At 40.0% G+C, this 17,419-nt stretch overlaps 1 protein-coding gene across 4 annotated transcripts in view; it reads left to right on the top strand.

Moving 5' to 3' along the window:
* PDGFD (platelet derived growth factor D) overlaps positions 1 to 17,419 on the top strand; it is a 147,045-nt gene that overhangs the window by 113,683 nt on the left and 15,943 nt on the right. For all 4 annotated transcript variants that reach the window (XM_027739474.2, XM_027739471.2, XM_027739473.2 and 1 more), the window contains 2 exons: positions 405 to 464; positions 5,685 to 5,886. In XM_027739474.2, coding sequence (XP_027595275.1) covers positions 405 to 464; positions 5,685 to 5,886 — 262 coding nt within the window. The remainder of the gene's footprint in view (positions 1 to 404; positions 465 to 5,684; positions 5,887 to 17,419) is intronic.

Here is a 17,419-nt window from a genome sequence, read left to right as displayed (position 1 = left end):
GTTTGGCAATGGCATTGATATTGTAGGCATACAGAGATGGTGTTTAATATAAAGAAGATAAATATTATGTCCTGGACCACATTGGGTCCTGCTATGCAAAGCAGCAATTATCATATTGGTGGTGGTATTATTGTTATCGTCATCATCATCATCATTATTATTATTATTATTATACCACTATTCTTGTCCCAACAAGCTTGCAAGGAGCTAGTTTATACACAATGAAAAGGGAGGAACCTTAATGGAAATAGCATTTTTTAGGAATGACACATAGCAAGGGACTCTTGCAATAAAGAGGATTAGAAAAAGTGACAGAGGTTGAATGCTGAAATATTTCCTAGGTTCTGTAGTTAATTTTGGATATTGCCTTAACAGTGATTTTTCCTGTGGGTTTTTCCCTTTAGGATGATTTCCAGCATGCAGCCTCAGAAACCAACTGGGAGTCAGTCACAAGCTCTGTCTCAGTAAGTAATTTTTCACTATTTTGTGCATGGATGGATTGATAGGATGGCTTGAATCCAACTCACAAAAATGGCACCTGCATGGAGAAACCATGTATTCGCTTTTGGAATAGAACGAAATAAGTGTTTATTCAACTCATACTGGAGTCAATCAGTATGGTTTTAGAGATAAAAGATTCAGGATATGCCAAAAACTGTTGTAATCACATGAGATAACCATTGGGAAACATTTCTTGCTTTCAAACTCATTCTCCCAGTATGAAAATACAGGATATAAACTTAAAATTTTTAATTGTAGAATGTCTTGACCTAAACAGAAAACTATAATTAAAACAGTAGGAACATTGTGAATACTGAGAATTTTTCATTGTGAATACTGAGAATTTTTTTTAAAGTGTTTCCAATAAAATATTATACCTGAAGTCTCCGCATTCAGCAGTGAAATGCAACTCAGAGAAAAATAAAACAGAAAAAAGAAGAAAAACATGTAATCCAGTATAAAATTTTACTTTTCTCTTCATTGCATTTGATTTGTGTCATTGACAAAAAATCTGTCCTCTCTTTCCCAACACCTGGGAACAGCAGTGTAGCATCAATTCATAGTACGGGCAGTCCTCTTCTGTGTGCTCTGCTGCCTAGGCAGCACCATGTCACAGCTCTTGTTAACTCCTCTTAAAACACGATGTAGGGATAAATGCTAAAAGCAGATTTGAGACCAATGTTTGGAGCATTCATGGAAGAGAGCTTAATGATAGCACCTTTGTTACAATAGCTGCCAGGAGTAGCCAGTGAAGGAGCAGTAAATAAAATATGGGTAAATTCTACTGATCAGTGTCCAATCCAGGCAGTGAGTAGAGAGAAAATTCTGTACTGCCAAAATTAGAAACTGTTAAGCTAGTCTTACTTATGTTTACCCTTGAGTTTGCAAATGAAACTTGTCCTTCATGATACGATGCATTGATTGCCTGGAACTAATTGTGCTGAAAGTCTTGAGGAGTAATGTTAGCAGGGCTGAGATCTACTAGATGTGCCAAGCGGGAGATGCTAAAACAGTTTTACTGAAAGACATAAACTCATTTTTCATTCTATTATGGGCTTGGGGGGAAAAAAATCTATATGATGGAATATTTTGTTTAAAAATTTGATAGGCTGATGTTTGAAAATGTAAGCCTAGGGCTCCCTCAGCAGATGACTATGAAAATGAGATCAATGATATGGTATACGCCATGTTAGTTAACATCCTTAACATCATAAAATGCACAATATACCAAACCAAAATCCAGTATCCTTTTCATATTGAAAAATTAAGTTTATCTTCCACATCTTTTTTTTTGAAAAATTGTTACCATGTTGCAGGTAGGGAAATTCAGTACAAATGTTACAGGTAGCAAGCTGATGCCCAAGGTCACCTGGAAACTTACAGCTCAACCAGAAGCAGAACCTCAGTTTTACTGGTTTTCCCGCACCATTCCCTATCTAATAAAACATATTTTCTTCAACTTGGGTGTGTGTCGCACCTACAAGTCCCTTTTATCCTCAGGGAAAATAAGGTAGGGAGATGGAGCAATTTTTCACAAAAGCACGAAGGAAAAAGTCTGAGAACACCCAAGTTCTTCAGGAGAGAAAGATTCAGGGGTTCTACTCTGGTCTTGAGGAGCAGAGAGACAAACTCAGACCTGTAAGTCTTGATGACATAAGATTCTACTGATGCTCAAAAATTGCTCTCTCAAACCCACAAGCAACTCAAGGACTCATTTTAGGATCCAGACACATTACAACTTTCAGAATGAAAATTTCAGAGTGAGCAAATTCCATGTTGGAGATCATATTACAGAGGTATGTTTTGTTTGGGTTTTGGTTTTTTTTTCTCAGAAAACTAAAACAAATACTTCTGCCCTTAACCCATCATGGGAAACCCAGGAAAAAAAATAAAAAGGAAACAAATCACTCCTTATTAGTTTAGTTTCCATTATTTCTGAAGTAATTTTATGTCCAACAAAAAAACTGTGATGCACATTGGACTGTCTGTCAGGTTCACAACAGAGATAGGAAAGAGAAAAGAATGGGGGAATAGAAATTAGGGGCAAGAGCACTGACAAAAAAAAAGATACCTTTGTGTTCCATTACAATAAAAATGTATTCAGTGCTTTTAAGAAATGCAAAAGAGATACAAAATGTGGTAAATCTTTGTTCTTCATTGCTTCTTACATTTCACTCTTCTTCTTGCTCCCTCTTTGGATGCCATATCAGAAGCCGGATTACAACGAGCACAAACTCTCCTAAAGCCAGCACCTCATTCTTGGCAGAACAAAAAAAAAAGGCAGTTTTGTTGGCAGCTTTGAAGTTGCTTTTGGGCCTGTCACATGGTGTCAGGAGGCTATCTGAGCTGTTGAAATAATTCCTCTTTATTTGGCTGTCACTGAGAAAACATTAAGCTTTCTTCTATGTTTGAACGAGGTTGCACAAATCTCTTGAGTAGGAGCTTTTATATGAAATGAAAATGGAGAATGCCTAGCTGTCTCAGTTTGAAATGCCTTGCACATTCACTGATCTGCATTTCTGTAATGAAATGTACAGTTGAACATGTGAAAAAAAAAATCTCTTGCATTGAGTAAGCCACAGACCTGTGGCCTGATTTTTATGTGCTGTTTCTTCAGTCTCCTTGCACCATCTCCCTCACTTTTGAAAGGCAATCAGGGTCTGATGTTTCCCTGTTGGGCTGCCATGAGCCCCACCAAGCTCTTCTTAGTAAAAAAGTAGCATTTGGATGCCTTTTCCTTTTGTGGCCCAAAAGGCTGTGTTAGCACACTGCATGATGCTGGCCACTGCATAGTCTCTCCTGCAACATTGCTTTAGATAACAATGCCATATTCACTTAACTGGTGAGCTTTTCAGCTGGAGCTTTTCAACTCCTGGGACTTCCATCTTTCTGGCAGTCTCTATTCTAAGCCACTTAGAAGTCAGGAGAGAGGCTATGAGGTATACCTTCCCTTTTAGGGGACATGAATTTTTACAGGCATCTGCACTGTGTCTTACTTAGCATGGCACTAGAGAGGCATTGCAGTCACAAGTGGGCCCTCTGAAACTTCTTGGGTCGTTGGTCATAAGCGGTAAAGCGCAGCTGTGCTTTCTTGACTGCACTATTGTTATGTTTTCTATTTCTTCTCTTTTTAATAATTTGTACTGTCCATACTTTCAGCAAATAAATGCAGTAAAATATCAAGGATTGTTAATTTTGTGATATATCTTACCATTAGAGACAACTGTTTTATTTTAAAAGACATATATACTTTAAAATTATTATAGTAGGAATTGAAGGACACAATCCTGCAAAAAAAAAAATGAGTGAATTTACTCAAATGAGTTGACCTTTTCATTTCTACCTAACTGAGTGAAGTTAATCAAAAAGATTAATAGTTTAACTTAACTAGGATATGAGGCAAAAAAATATTTTGGGAAGCCATTAATTTTAAATGGCATATTTCTGCTGCATTACTTCAGAGCTGGGTTTTCATAAGACAAGAGTTTTCTAGGGTTTTCCCCCCAGTGTTTTAACATGTAAGACCAAACAACTTTCGTGCTCTACTATGCTTCTTGTTGGACAAAATAATGTATTTTGATTGTGGTCCTTCAAAAAGTAAGAGAGCTGCATTAATAGCTTTTCTTGCAAATATTTTACATAATATTTGCATACTATTTGACTTTGTGCTTGGACCAGGGAAAAAGCGATGTCAGGATAGTGGATATTGTAATTCTAAATAATGATTTTTAAAAATGTTTGAAGTCCTCTCCTGGAAAACTGAAATTACTACAATCTTTCTGTCAAAGTTAAGTTGTACCACAGGTTCAATGGGAGCACTCAGAGAATGGTGCTTGGCCCTTACGGATGGGAAATAATATTATTTGATACAATTGTGAGGATATTAATACGTTGGTAATCCAAATATTCATTGTTACATTGCTGAGATCATAGAAGCATAGAATAGCTTGAGTTGGAAGGGACCTTAAGGATCATCTAAGATCATCTAGTTCCATTCCAGCTGTGGGCAGGGATGCCTTCCAGTAGACCAGCTTTCTCACAGCCCCCTCCACTTGACAGTGAACACTGTCAGAGATGGGGCATCCATCTGAGTAACCCGTTCCAGTGTCTCATCACCCTCACAGTAAAGAATTTCTTCTTAATATCTAACCTAAACCTCCCCTCTTTTATTTTAAAGCCATTCCTCCTTGTCCTATCACTACATGCCCTTGTAAAAAATCTCTCTCTGTCTTTCCTTTAAGGTCCCTTCAGGTTTTGGAAGACCAAAATTAGGTCACCCTGACGCCTTCTCATGGCTGAACAATTCCAATTCTCTTAGCCTTTCCTCCATCCCTTTAATCATGTTCATAGCTCTCCTCTGAACTTGCTCCAACTGGTTGATGCCCTTCCTTGATGCTAGGGACTCTAGAGCTGGATGCAGTATTCTAGGTGGAGCCTCACAAGAGCGGAATAGAGGGGCAAGTTCCCCCCTCACCCTGCTGGCCACGCTGTTTTTGATGCAGCCCAGGATACAGTTGGCTTTTTGGGCTGCAAACTCATGTTACCAATTCATGTCCAGCCTCTTATCCCCACCAGCACCCCCAAGATCAAAGTATCATATTTTTTCTGTTTGATTAATCAGTTGTATTTTTTGGTAAAAAATGTCAATTGGTATATTGAAATACATTTAATTTTGGGGAATAAAGGGTCATTTTTTCAAGTCTTCAACCAAGCCAAATTTGTTGCCCAAGTTGACCAGAGAAAGATAGTGGACTTATTGTCTTTGTCTTTCTCTGCTATGGTTTCTGGTCTGCCTCTTATCAAATAACTGACAAAGCTGGCCTCTCTCTTCTATATCCATGGCCATAACGGTGGTTTCAAAAGACATTTTCATTACATCTCTGTAAATGTGCAAACCATTATCCCCTTTGAGAAGTGGATGTAAATGCTAACAGCCCACCAGTGGCAGTGCTTTTGCTCCCTGAATCTCCTCTGGGGTTTGTTTGGGAGTTCCTTGGTGTCTCTTCTCCTTACAAAAAGAAAACACAGGTATAACAAAACCTGGCCCAGGTAAAGACTTCAAAAGATGGCCCGAAGTAGCTGTTTCACTCAATAATGAGACAAGTTTCTCAGTAACTGTTTTCAATTGTTTTAAGTGGTGCTGTAACTTATTCAAAGTGCACTGAGATATATGTCACTCTTAGGGGGTATCCTATCCCTCTCCATCAGTGACTGATGCTACGCTCACGGCAGAAGCACTGGATCAAACCATTGCTGCATTTGACACAGTGGAGGATCTGCTCAAACACTTTAACCCGGACTCCTGGCAAGAAGATCTTGAGAATCTGTACACAGACAGTGGCCACCATTATCGAGGCAGGAGCTACCACGACAGGAAGTCCAAAGGTAGGAAAAGTCACTATATACATACTTCGAGGCAAGACCAGGGTATTCCTTCACTCCTTATTGAAATGTCCATTGGCTAGGTATTACATTCTAATGCCCATGTTCCCGTTGGAGTCACAGGGCAAGGTACCACTTATTACAACTAGGGATAAGTTATTTATCCTTAAACAATTTCTAAGTAGAATCTTGCTTGAGAAATCAGACTGAAAACTGCTCATTGTTATGATGAATTCACAGATAAAACATATAAAGACAGATGGTTCTCAGCTTCACCCTCTTAAAATTGCTTTGTGTGTAAAGCATGGGGCTCCTAATTACCTGCATTATCACTCTTCTTTAAATACCCTGCTTAGGGACTGTTCTCTGTTGAGTGAGGAATAATCACTTTTATCACATTGTGCTTAGGGAAGCATCTGGTGCAGACACCTGTATATGCAGCTGTTTTTTTCAGGATGTGAACATCTCACTGTTGGCGGGGAGCATTATTATGGTTTAACGTCCTTGTCTGTAACTGAGCAAAGCACACATTTCTGGGTTATATTTCTTGTTTCCTTCTGTTAGTTCAAATCACCCAGCAAATGGTAAAGCAAAGGGATGTTAAGCTAGCAGTACAAACCCATAGTGATAAAGAAACACTACTAAGAAGAGACAGTCGTGCTCTGGGGTAACCATGCACTGAAGGACCTGATGAAATTGCCCTTCATGTGGTGCAATATAGATCTAGGATGTCTGTTAGGGTTCTCCAAGATGACAATCACTGTAGTTTTCACAGGAGATCTGGAGTGAAGTATTTCATTTGATTTCTTCTGTTAATATTGTCTTCCATTTTCAAGTTGTGTATTCACATGCATTCTTCTTTATAACTTTATAATGCCCAAATCACAGTTCCAATTGTGTGCAATCTAGCATTTATTTACGTCTCAAATCCCATTCCCACATACATTAAGCATATGCTAAGGAGAGAGAGAGAACTGTAGTTCTATATTTGTAACTTACTTGCCATCAAAATGATGACGCTTTGATCATAAAAGGGATATATAGACTGCATCTGTATTATGGAAAATAGCGTCAAAGAGTGTTCCCAAGCCCTGAAATCCAGTCACCATATTGCTAAATTTTCAGCCTGGTCATTGCTGGGCATGAACCAGGATCTGGAGAAGCTGCCTGCCATTCATGTGGCCACCTTGACTTGGAGAGTAAGAGACAAATGTGGGCTGTCTCATGGCTGTTATCCTTGAGGGGGATGACCTCAGGCATGTACAGTGTATTAGTAGATACAGTACTGGCTTACAGTTTCCAAGATACGTTGGCCTTCTCTGTTTCTGGGCTCAGCACCTCAAAGGAATCTGCGATAACAGCCTGAGCAGAAATCCAGTGAATGTGATCCCCTTTACTTTGCTGCCTTTTGGCATGTCAGAAATTTCAGGCAACCACAACAGCCCATGTTTGTGAAAAACTTCACTTAAGTTCCAGTGCATTACTTCACAGAGTGGTTTGATCTCTGTGGGGGTCTGTGAAAAATGATCTGTATTGTTCCTTGTTCCCAGGCTGGATTTGGCACCAATATATACATATAAAAAAGAAATCAACGGCCTGTTCTGATTCTAATAGAAGCTGATTAGAAACCTGCACCCTGTACTGGTTCTGCTCTCCAGATTTCATTTCACTCTCAGATCATATTTGGCCTATTATCCCATATATTTAAATGACCACATAAATATAAAATAGGACTTGGTGTTTTGTTGATGCAGTCTAGAGGTATCAATCTGATCTGGTACTGCTCAGAAAATTCAGATGCATGAAAGTTTTTTCACTTAGCACAAATGTAATTCAGCTTCTTGCATAGCAGACCACCACTGTAAACAAATTAATTTTCCAGTTATTATTTTAATATACTTGATTTATAGGATTTTTTTTGGTGGTGTTGGTTTGGTTACAGGAAAAGGAAGAAAAGTTTTATAACAATTTTTCTTTTGTCTTCAAGCTAAAGGCCAAATTCCCTGACTGTTAGCAGCCCTCTGGACAAAAGTACCTCACCACAATCAAATCCTTTAAAATTTTAGTTTAAAATTTTTATTTAGTCATAAACTTCTGACAAGATTAAAGGCCTGTTCTTGGATGATGTCAGGAGTACGGAATAGTTTTAACAAGTCTTTCAGTTAGAAACGCTTGATGGCTTTTAAACACAGACACAGTGGATCTCTGAGGAATGTTGATAGGCACTGGGATAACCTTGCAGCAAAGAGAGCAATAGATTATATCATCATTTATTTCAGATACCTATCTGTTTCTGCTTTCAGCCTGGGTTTTATTTTTTATCCTAAGTTAGAACAGCCCTGAGGCAGGTAAGAACTATTTGATGTAATCTCTGCCTATCTTTCACAGCATTTTCAGAACATGCCGTAAAAATGGTATAAATTAATCACTATTAATTTCACCCCTATCCAACTTTCTGCCTAGACCAAATCATGGCACAAAATTGAGCTTGAGGCATTGTTTCTAAATAGTAATTCTGATTACAGGAATATGTAGTAAATTACATTTAAATGGTATATTTTCTTAATTTGGCAATTAATTTCCAAATTTAAGTATCAAGGTCAAGCAAATAAGAGGATAGTATTTAAGAATAAAATGAAATCTCACAGAATCAGGGAATAGATGAAGTGGGAAGGCACGTCAAGAATTTGTTTAGTTCAACCTCAGTACTCAAGGCAGGGTCATCAATAAAAGGTTGCTCATGACCATGTCAAGTCAGGTTTTGAATACCTCCAAGAATGAAGGCTGCACAATCTCTCTGGACCACCCTGTGAACAACATAAAAAAACAAAAAAAAATTGTTATTTTCAACGTTTGAATAGATTTTCCTATGTTAAAATTTAAGTCCAAAACCTCTTGTCCTTTCAAAGTAGACTCTGGCTCCATCTTCTTTGCTCCCTCCTATCGTTGCTGGATCATTGGGCCACAACCAATTGTATGAGGTTCAACAAGGCCAAATGCCGGGTCCTGCACTTCAGTCACAGCAACCTCATGCAGTGCTACAGGCTGGGGGAAGAGGGACTGGAAAGTTGCCCAGCGGAAAAGGACCTGGGACTGTTGGTCAACAGTAGCTGAACATGAGCCAGCAGTGTGCCCAGGTGGCCAAGAAGGCCAAAGGCGTCCTGGGCGGTATCAGCAGTAGTGTGGCCAGCAGGACCAGGGCAGTGATTATTCCCCTGTACTCAGCACTGGTGAGGCTGCACCTCAAATCCTGCGTTCAGTTCTGGGCCCTTCACTACAAGAAAGACATTGAGGAGCTGGAGCAAGTCCAGAGAATGGCACTACAACTACCTGAAAGGAGGGTGTAGTGAGGTGGGGGTCAGTCTCTTCTCACAAGTAACAAGTGGCAGGACAAGAGGAAATGGCCTCAAGCTGCACCACGGGAGATTTAGATAGGAAATTAGGAAAAAAAATTTCACAGAAAAGGTGGTTAGGCATTGGAACACGCGGCCCAGGGAAGTGGTGGAGTCATCATCCCTGGAAGTGTTCAAAAAGTGTGTGGATGTCGCATTTGGGAATATAGTTTAGTGGTGATTATGACAGTGCTGGGTTTATAGTTGAATTTATGATGCTGGAGTTCTTTTCCAACTTTGAGGATCCTATGACTCTGTGTATTTGTAAACATCAATATACACATATGCAAATTGATCCCTCCCTGAATACCTCTTGCAAGTACCTTAAAGTCGTGGATTAAATCCAAATATATGATAACTCCATTCAATCTACAAAATCTGATCTCACACCTCTACAATACGGATGCAATTCTAATTAGTTAAGTACATTTCTTTCTATTTACATGATTGAAGTGAGATATTGGTATCAGGTGTGTCTCACTAATAACCAAATTAAGTTTGAAATTTAATTCTGTATATGTTCAGGGAGGTTTGCTGTTAACCACTCCAGTAGAGGCTGAGTATGAAACTGCAGTGAAACCCAAACTGGCAGAAAACGAAAATAAAAAAAGAAGACACGCATTCACATTTTCACAATCCTTAAATGAGGGGCCTTATATAAGCTGTAAACTATGGTGTACACCTACATGAAAATTTGATAGATGTTTCAAATAACCTCTGCAGCTGTAAATATACTCAATAAGGTTTACTATCAATTGCTGCATTTTAGAAACTGAAAGCATGAATATTCAGCCTTGTACTCATCCTAGACTCTTAAGAAAAAAAGCAGGACATAGCAAACAAAGTATATATTTTAAAATTATTCCTTTTGCATTCCTGCAATATGTTGCTGACTTCAGTGTCATAGTAATTTGATTATTACAAATATTAAGCATCTCTAAAAAGATATCACTGGATATTGGGTTATTTAATACTGCTCTTGTCAAGGACACAGATAGATGTAAAAACATAAACAGCCATGCTCTGCTATTATGTTGAACTTCTTGACAAATAGGTTTCTATTTTTTTAGAGAGTCATAAGGAGTGCTAAGACATGTTTGAAGGAAGCCTCTCCATCCTAGTGTAAAGTTTTGAAAGCATCAATTTATCTGCTTAATAATATTAGAAGAGCTTCTAAGAGTATACTGTTGTAAACACTTCTAACCATCAAATGTTATTTAACTTTTCCCACGTGGTTGTCTGCATTTGTCTTTGTTTGTTCTTTCTGATGTTTTACCTCCCATTGAAAAAAGCTTCATAATTAAAAAAAGACCACTGCCTGTCAAATGGTTTGTGTACAAATGAAGAAAGAAAGGAAAAAGAACAAGTTCAGAGTTTCTCATCATAAAAATAAATCCAAATGTCATGGAGATGGTACCTAAAGAAAGTGGCCATCTTTAGAAAAGAATGGGTTGTTTTGCTTTGTTTTGTTTTGTTTTGTTTTCCCATAAATAAACCTAGGAAGCAGGAACACATGTAGATAGATACATTCTGGTAATTAAGACTACACATGCCTCTGAGCTCATTTTCTTTTTTGGAAATAGTATGCAAGACGCCTTTGGCTATCAGAGGAACTTAATCAGGTGGGACACTCTTGCAATAATATCTGTCTGCAATGATGGCTTTACCAGTTAAATAAATAAACACTTGGTGGCAGAACACTGGTCTGGAAGAACAGTGAGGTGACACCACAGGTTTTCATGAAATGTTTTCTGCTATCCATTACCAAACAGGTTACCAACATCAGGCAAGTTTCACCATGTCCTTAACAATAGTTCTTAATTGTCACTACTTACAGTGGTCTAACAAGAAGCTAGAATTTTAACTCAGGAATGTAATTTCTCAGGGGGTTGCAAACAGTGGCCAGTAAATCACTGCAAATGTCCATATACTCTTCCTTGAAAGGTTCTGGGATGGCTGCCAGCAAGTTTCAGTTCACCAGACAGGGAGTGCAGGCATCACAAATGCTCACTCATTCATGGCAAATGTGAATATTCCAAGTAGATGGAATACCTTCTCAAACAGCTGCTAATTTAGAATATTCCCTGTGCTTAAAAACCAGAATATTCCTACCACTCTTCTTCAGATGGGAACTAAGTTGTCTGTTGCATGCAAACTGCACACATTCACTCATTTTAGATCTAATTCAGATCTGCACCCTCTGTGAAAAATGAGATTTTCCCTCATGTGTTATGTGGCGCAATTGTTGGTCATTGTCAGTCACTGCAGTGAAAGCTTTTCTTACTAAATTTTTTTTTAAAATGTTAGTGAAACTTGTAGCATATTATTTATTACTGGAATAAGCTGCTCAATTCTGTTGATTTCAATGAAGCTATGTCAAATAGTTTGGCCTGCTTTTGCTACTTGACCCATAGAACAACTGATTATTGGTTTGCCAGTCCATAATAGGCCTATGTATTGGGTACCTATGTATATATATTGTTTCATGCAAGCATTTATAAGCCCCCTGAAATTCTGATCTCTCTTTCCTCTGAAATAACAGTTGCCGTATTGAGGAAGTTTGTCTTGGCGTTGCAATTCTGTAGTAAATACAAATTGCAACATCTTTTCCCCAGCTCCCACAAGAAAGACTTGAATAGCTCCCAAACTTTCTAGGTATATTTAACAAATTGCTTATTGTGGTATCATTAAGCATGTGCAGTGGAATAGTCAAAACCATCAGCCATAAGTGTTGAAGTCTAAAAGCTACAGGATTTGGTCAATATTTGGTATGGAGAAGAATAATTTAATCAGTGTCGGTGCATTTAGATTATTTAACCAGCGGAAGATGCAACTGCGAAATAATATTCCATTTGGTATTATATATATATATACATATATATATGGTATACATATACTTTATATATATAGTGTATATATACTTTTTATATATATATATATATACACATTTCTGAGGATATTACTATGTTGATAAACTCAATATTCATTGTTACATTGTTGAGATGATAGAATCATAGAATGGTTTCTGTTGGAAGGGACCTTAAAGATCATCTACTTCCAATGCCCCTCATGGGCAGAGACACCTTCTACCAGACCAAGTTGCTCAAGACCCCATCCAACCCTTGAACACCTCAAGGGATGTGGCATCCACAGCTTCTCTGAACAACCTGTTCCAGCGCCTCACCATCCTCACAGTAAAGAATTTAATTTCTTCCTAATATCTGATCTAAACCTATTCTCTTTCAGTATGAAGCCATTTCCCCTTGTCCTGTCACTATATGCCCTTGTAAAATGTCCGTCTTCAGCTTATTTGTGTATTTGCCAACTCAAGTTTAACCACACCATAGCTTCACTCAGCTACAACACTGCTCTGAATGTCTTTGCTTGTACAGTGCCACTAAGTCTATCTGACACAATCCTGACACACACCTTTATGCTAGTGGAGCATGAATGCTAGGGAGAAAGGATTCAATACACTTATAGGTCTCTGAGAAATTCCATTCTCTATAGGAGGAATTTTTTTTTAAAGCCAAGAGTCAAAATTAAAACTGTAGCACAATAACCTTTGTTATGAACTCTAAACCACACATGAAAAGGGATGAGAGTCAAACTATAACTGAGCTCTGGATTCCCACTTGACACACGATACTCCAGACACACTGCAATTCCATCCCTTGCTGATGCACGAGATATGAACGGGGCAATCTAACAAGTACAGTCCCCTTTCATGATTACATCTTTTTAGTTGCCAAAAAGAACACGAGCTAGAAATGTTGACAGAATTGACACTTGTTTACATGCCTTTGGGAGGAGGCCCAAGGAGATGTAGATTTATGCTTGATATCCGGGGAGGATAGTCAGTGGCTGGGAAATTTCTCCACCTGTTCTGGGAAATCTCTCCACCTGTTCATTGTATAATACAAATCCCTTCAGTGAGAGTTAGGTATTTCAACATCTTGTCAAAATACAGGTTGACATCACCTGTCAACAGCATATTTTGGTGCTGAGTGTCATGCTGAAATCTGGTTTCACACATCCACATTGCTATCACAACAGACAAAAAGATCAAATTTTTAAACTTTATCTGTCCATATAGATAGTGATGTCAATACCCTTTCAGGAAGGAAAGCAGACACAAACCACCATGGCAGTTTAATATCAATCATAGGTTGATATTAATAGATAATAGAATAATTTTGGTTAAAAGGGCATTCTCATCCAAACCTCTGCCCACTGCAAGACCATCTTTGAAGTTCTCTAGTTAAGTTTTTAATGTTTCCAACTAGAATGATTCCCCAAGCTTTTGGATAACTTGTCCCAGTGTTTGACTACCCTCATGGTGCTTACTCTTTCGTAGAACTCATTCAAATATCCCTTGCTGCAACTCGAGATTTTTTGCACTTTTGTTTTTGCTGTGAACATCCAAAAAGTGCCTGGCTCCATCCTCCCTGTAGCCCCTTTTAAATAACTAGATATAATCATTAGAACCCTCTTTAGTATTTATTCCAGACTAAAGAATCTCCTTTCCTCAGCCTCACTGGTTGTTTTGGACCAGCACCTTAACCATCATGGTCATCCTTCACTGAACTCCTAGTTTGTTCATCCTTCTGCTGGAGTGGGTTCAAAATGGGACACAGTACTTCAGATGCATGTTCACAAGAGCAGAATGAATGGGAATATCCATCTCCCTCAGCGTCCTACTACATTCTTCCTAATGCAGTTTAGTGTGGAGCCTGGTCCTGCAAGGCAAACAGCTGACTCATGTTCAACTTGCTGTCTTACCAGATACCAAGACTTTTTCTGTAAAGCTTCAGCTTAGTCCATGTGTTCCCAGTCTGGATCAATGGATAGGGTTATCCATGTCAGGTGCAAGAATTTCCATTTGTAATCACTGAATCTCATGTTCTTGCCAGCACGTTTCTCCAATGTGATGAGATCCTTCTGAAAGGCATTCCTGCAGCATGTGGATGGATTGTGTAGAGCGTTAGCAAAGATATTTAGAAATATTGACTCCAGCATTATGCCCTGGGGAACATAGATAGTAATCAACCACCAGTTGTACATGGAATTGCTGACCATTTTGCTCAAGTCTCTTGGATGCTCCAGATCTCAGCAGTTTGGCTGCAAGTATTCTATGGATCACTGTGAAAAAACAGACACCTCTGCTGCTTTTGCCTCATCCAGCAAGACAGTTGTCTCAGCAGACTCTCAGGATGATCCATGACAATTTGCTCTTGGTAAATCTATTCTGGATGTTCCCAGTCACCCTCTTGTCTTTCATCTGCCTGGGCATTGCTTCCGAGGAGGATTTACCCCTTAATTTTACCATGGGCTGAGATTAGGCTGACTAGTCTGCACCTGCCCAAATCCTCCTCACCTTACTTGTAGATGGCCTTGACATGTGGTATAGGAATACCATAACAAGGTGGCTACCATCTCTTACACCTCAGCTCTGCTCTGTGACTGATGCATGAAAAAAAGTGTAAAATGTTAGGACCATATGTGAATGTCGAACAGATAAAGTGTTAAAAGCAACCCTAGCAGACCTCTTGTCTTCTTAAAATTAATCAGTGACCACCAGCATAGCTTTTCTCCTCAATCTTTAAGGCCTGTCTTTTTCTGAATAAAACATGGTATTAAATGCAGTCTCTGATTCCAGTGCTCACCTCTGATTAAGATCAATATGTCAAGGTAAACACATGCCATAGAGCTATGTGAAATGAGGATGGTTTTAAGCATAGGATTTAAGGGGAAGGAGGGGCAAACACTGGCCCTCAAGTATCCATCTTGATACAAGATACATCAAGATACATCAATAGCAAAAGGAGGGGCAAGGGAAACCTCCATTCTTTATTGGGTCCTCACAAGTCTATGGGACCAGATGGGATCCACCCAAGGGTGATGAGGGAGCTGGCAGAAGAGGTCGCCAAGCCGCTGTCCATCATCTACAAACAGTCCTGGCTTACTGGGGATGTCCCAGATGATTGGAAGTTGGCTAATGTCACACCGATCCACAAAAAGGGCCAGAAGGAGGACCCAGGAAGCTACAGACCCATCAGCGTGACCTCAGTGCCTGGCAAGGTTGAGGACCAGATCATCCCAAGTGCAATCACTCAGCACCTACAGGAGGGACAAGAGATCAGATCCAGCCAGCACGGGTTTAGGAAGGGCAGGTCCTGCCTGACCAACCTGATCTCCTTTTATGATCAGGTGACCCACCTGATGGATGAGGGGAAGGCTGTGGATGTGTCTACCCGGACTTCAGCAAAGCCTTTGACACCATCTCCCTCAGCATACTCCTGAAAAATCTGGCAGCCCATGGTTTGGACAGGGGCCCTCTGTGCTATGTTAGGAACTGGCTGGAGGGCCAGGCCCAGAGAGTGGTGGTGAACGGGGCTGCATCCAGTTGGCGGCCGGTCACTAGTGGTGTCCCCCAGGGATCAGTGTTGGGCCCAGTTCTGTTTAATATCTTTACTGATGATCTAGATGAGGGGATTGAGGGCACCATTAGCAAATTTGCAGGTGACACCAAGCTGGGGGGGAGTGTTGATCTGCTGGAAGGCAGGAGGGCTCTGCAGAGGCATCTGGACAGACTGGAGAGTTGAACTGATTCCAATGGGATGAGGTTCAACAAGGCCAAGTGCTGGATTCTGCCCTTTGGTCAGAACAACCCCCTGTGGCACTGCAGGCTGAGGACAGAGTGGCTGGAGAGCAGCCAGGCAGAAAGGGATCTGGGAGTTTGGATTGACAGGAAGCTGAACTTGAGCCAGCAGTGTGCCCAGGTGACCAAGAAGGCCAATGGCATCCTGGCCTGGATCAGGAACAATGTGGACAACAGATCCAGGGAAGTGATTCTTCCCCTGGACTCAGTGCTGGTGAGGCCACACCTCGAGTACTGTGTCCAGCTCTGGGCCCCTCAGTTCAGGAAGGATATTGAGGTCCTGGAGCAGGTCCAGAGAAGAGCAACGAGGCTGGTGAAGGGACTCAAGCACAAGTCCTATGAGGAGAAGCTGAGGGAGCTGGGGCTGTTCAACCTGGAGAAGAGGAGGCTCAGGGAAGACCTCATCACTCTCTACAGCTCCCTGAAAGGAGGTTGTAGCCAGGTGGGAGTTGGTCTCTTCTCCCAGGCAGCTATCAGTAGGACAAGAGGGCATGGTCTTAAGCTGTACCAGGGGGGTTTAGGTTAGATGTTAGGAAGAAATTCTTTACGGAGAGGGTAATCAGGCATTGGAATGGGCTGCCCAGGGAAGTGGTGGATTCTCCGTCCCTGGAGGTTTTTAAGATGAGACTGGATGTGGCACTTAGTGCCATGGTGTAGTAACCACGATGGTAGTGGAGCAAGGGTTCGACTTGATGATCTTGGAGGTCCCTTCCAACCCAGTTGATTCTATGATTCTGTGATTCTATGATCTTAGTGCTCCGATGCATCTCTTTATAACTGCCTTACCTTTAAGTTAAATCTCTGATGCAGACATTCTGTAATAATACTTGGAAGTTATTTGCATCCAGTCTAAAGAACCTTTTAGTTCTAGTTTTAAATTAAGGACTCCAGTGGTTTCAGTCCTTGATAAGTAAAGCAGTTGGATTTCACACCAATCACACCAAGGCTCAGTTACATTTTAGTCACAGCAGTGAAGTGATGCATGAAACTGACTGTACTGTAAAATCTCATTGTTATATGGATGAGGAAATGGACTGGCTCCAGACAGTAAAACAATCCCAAGACAGGGAAAAATACATATTGAAGCTTTCAGCAGAGAGAATTGTTCAGAATTAAATGTGTTCTTTTGTTAGGGGGCAATAAACCGTGATCTAAAGGTAATTAGGCATTGGGAACTGTTCTCATGTGTCAGTATGATGCTACCAGAGTACAGTATACATTGTTCACAGAGTATGCATGCTCACCTTATCCCACTAAGCACTGGAGTTCTGTGGAGCAGAGTAAAAAAGCATGTAGGTATAGGTGTTTACCTCCAAATGGATTTTAATAGAGGATGACTTGTGTATGTACTAAACTGTTTATTTAGTCTGTTCTTCTCTGCTTGAACTTATTTATTTTTATATGTTTTCGAAATCACTAAAATAAGACCTTTCTGCTATTATTTTTGTCCATTTTAAGCTGGACTCTGATACCTAAAATATAG

The sequence above is a fragment of the Pipra filicauda genome, unplaced genomic scaffold (assembly GCF_003945595.2).
Source record: "Pipra filicauda isolate LSUMZ 115617 unplaced genomic scaffold, ASM394559v2 scaffold117_size3949168_pilon, whole genome shotgun sequence".
In the NCBI taxonomy this organism is placed as follows: domain Eukaryota; kingdom Metazoa; phylum Chordata; class Aves; order Passeriformes; family Pipridae; genus Pipra; species Pipra filicauda.
The sequence above is the reverse complement of the archived record's forward strand: the minus strand, read 5'-3'. Positions and strand labels throughout refer to the sequence as shown.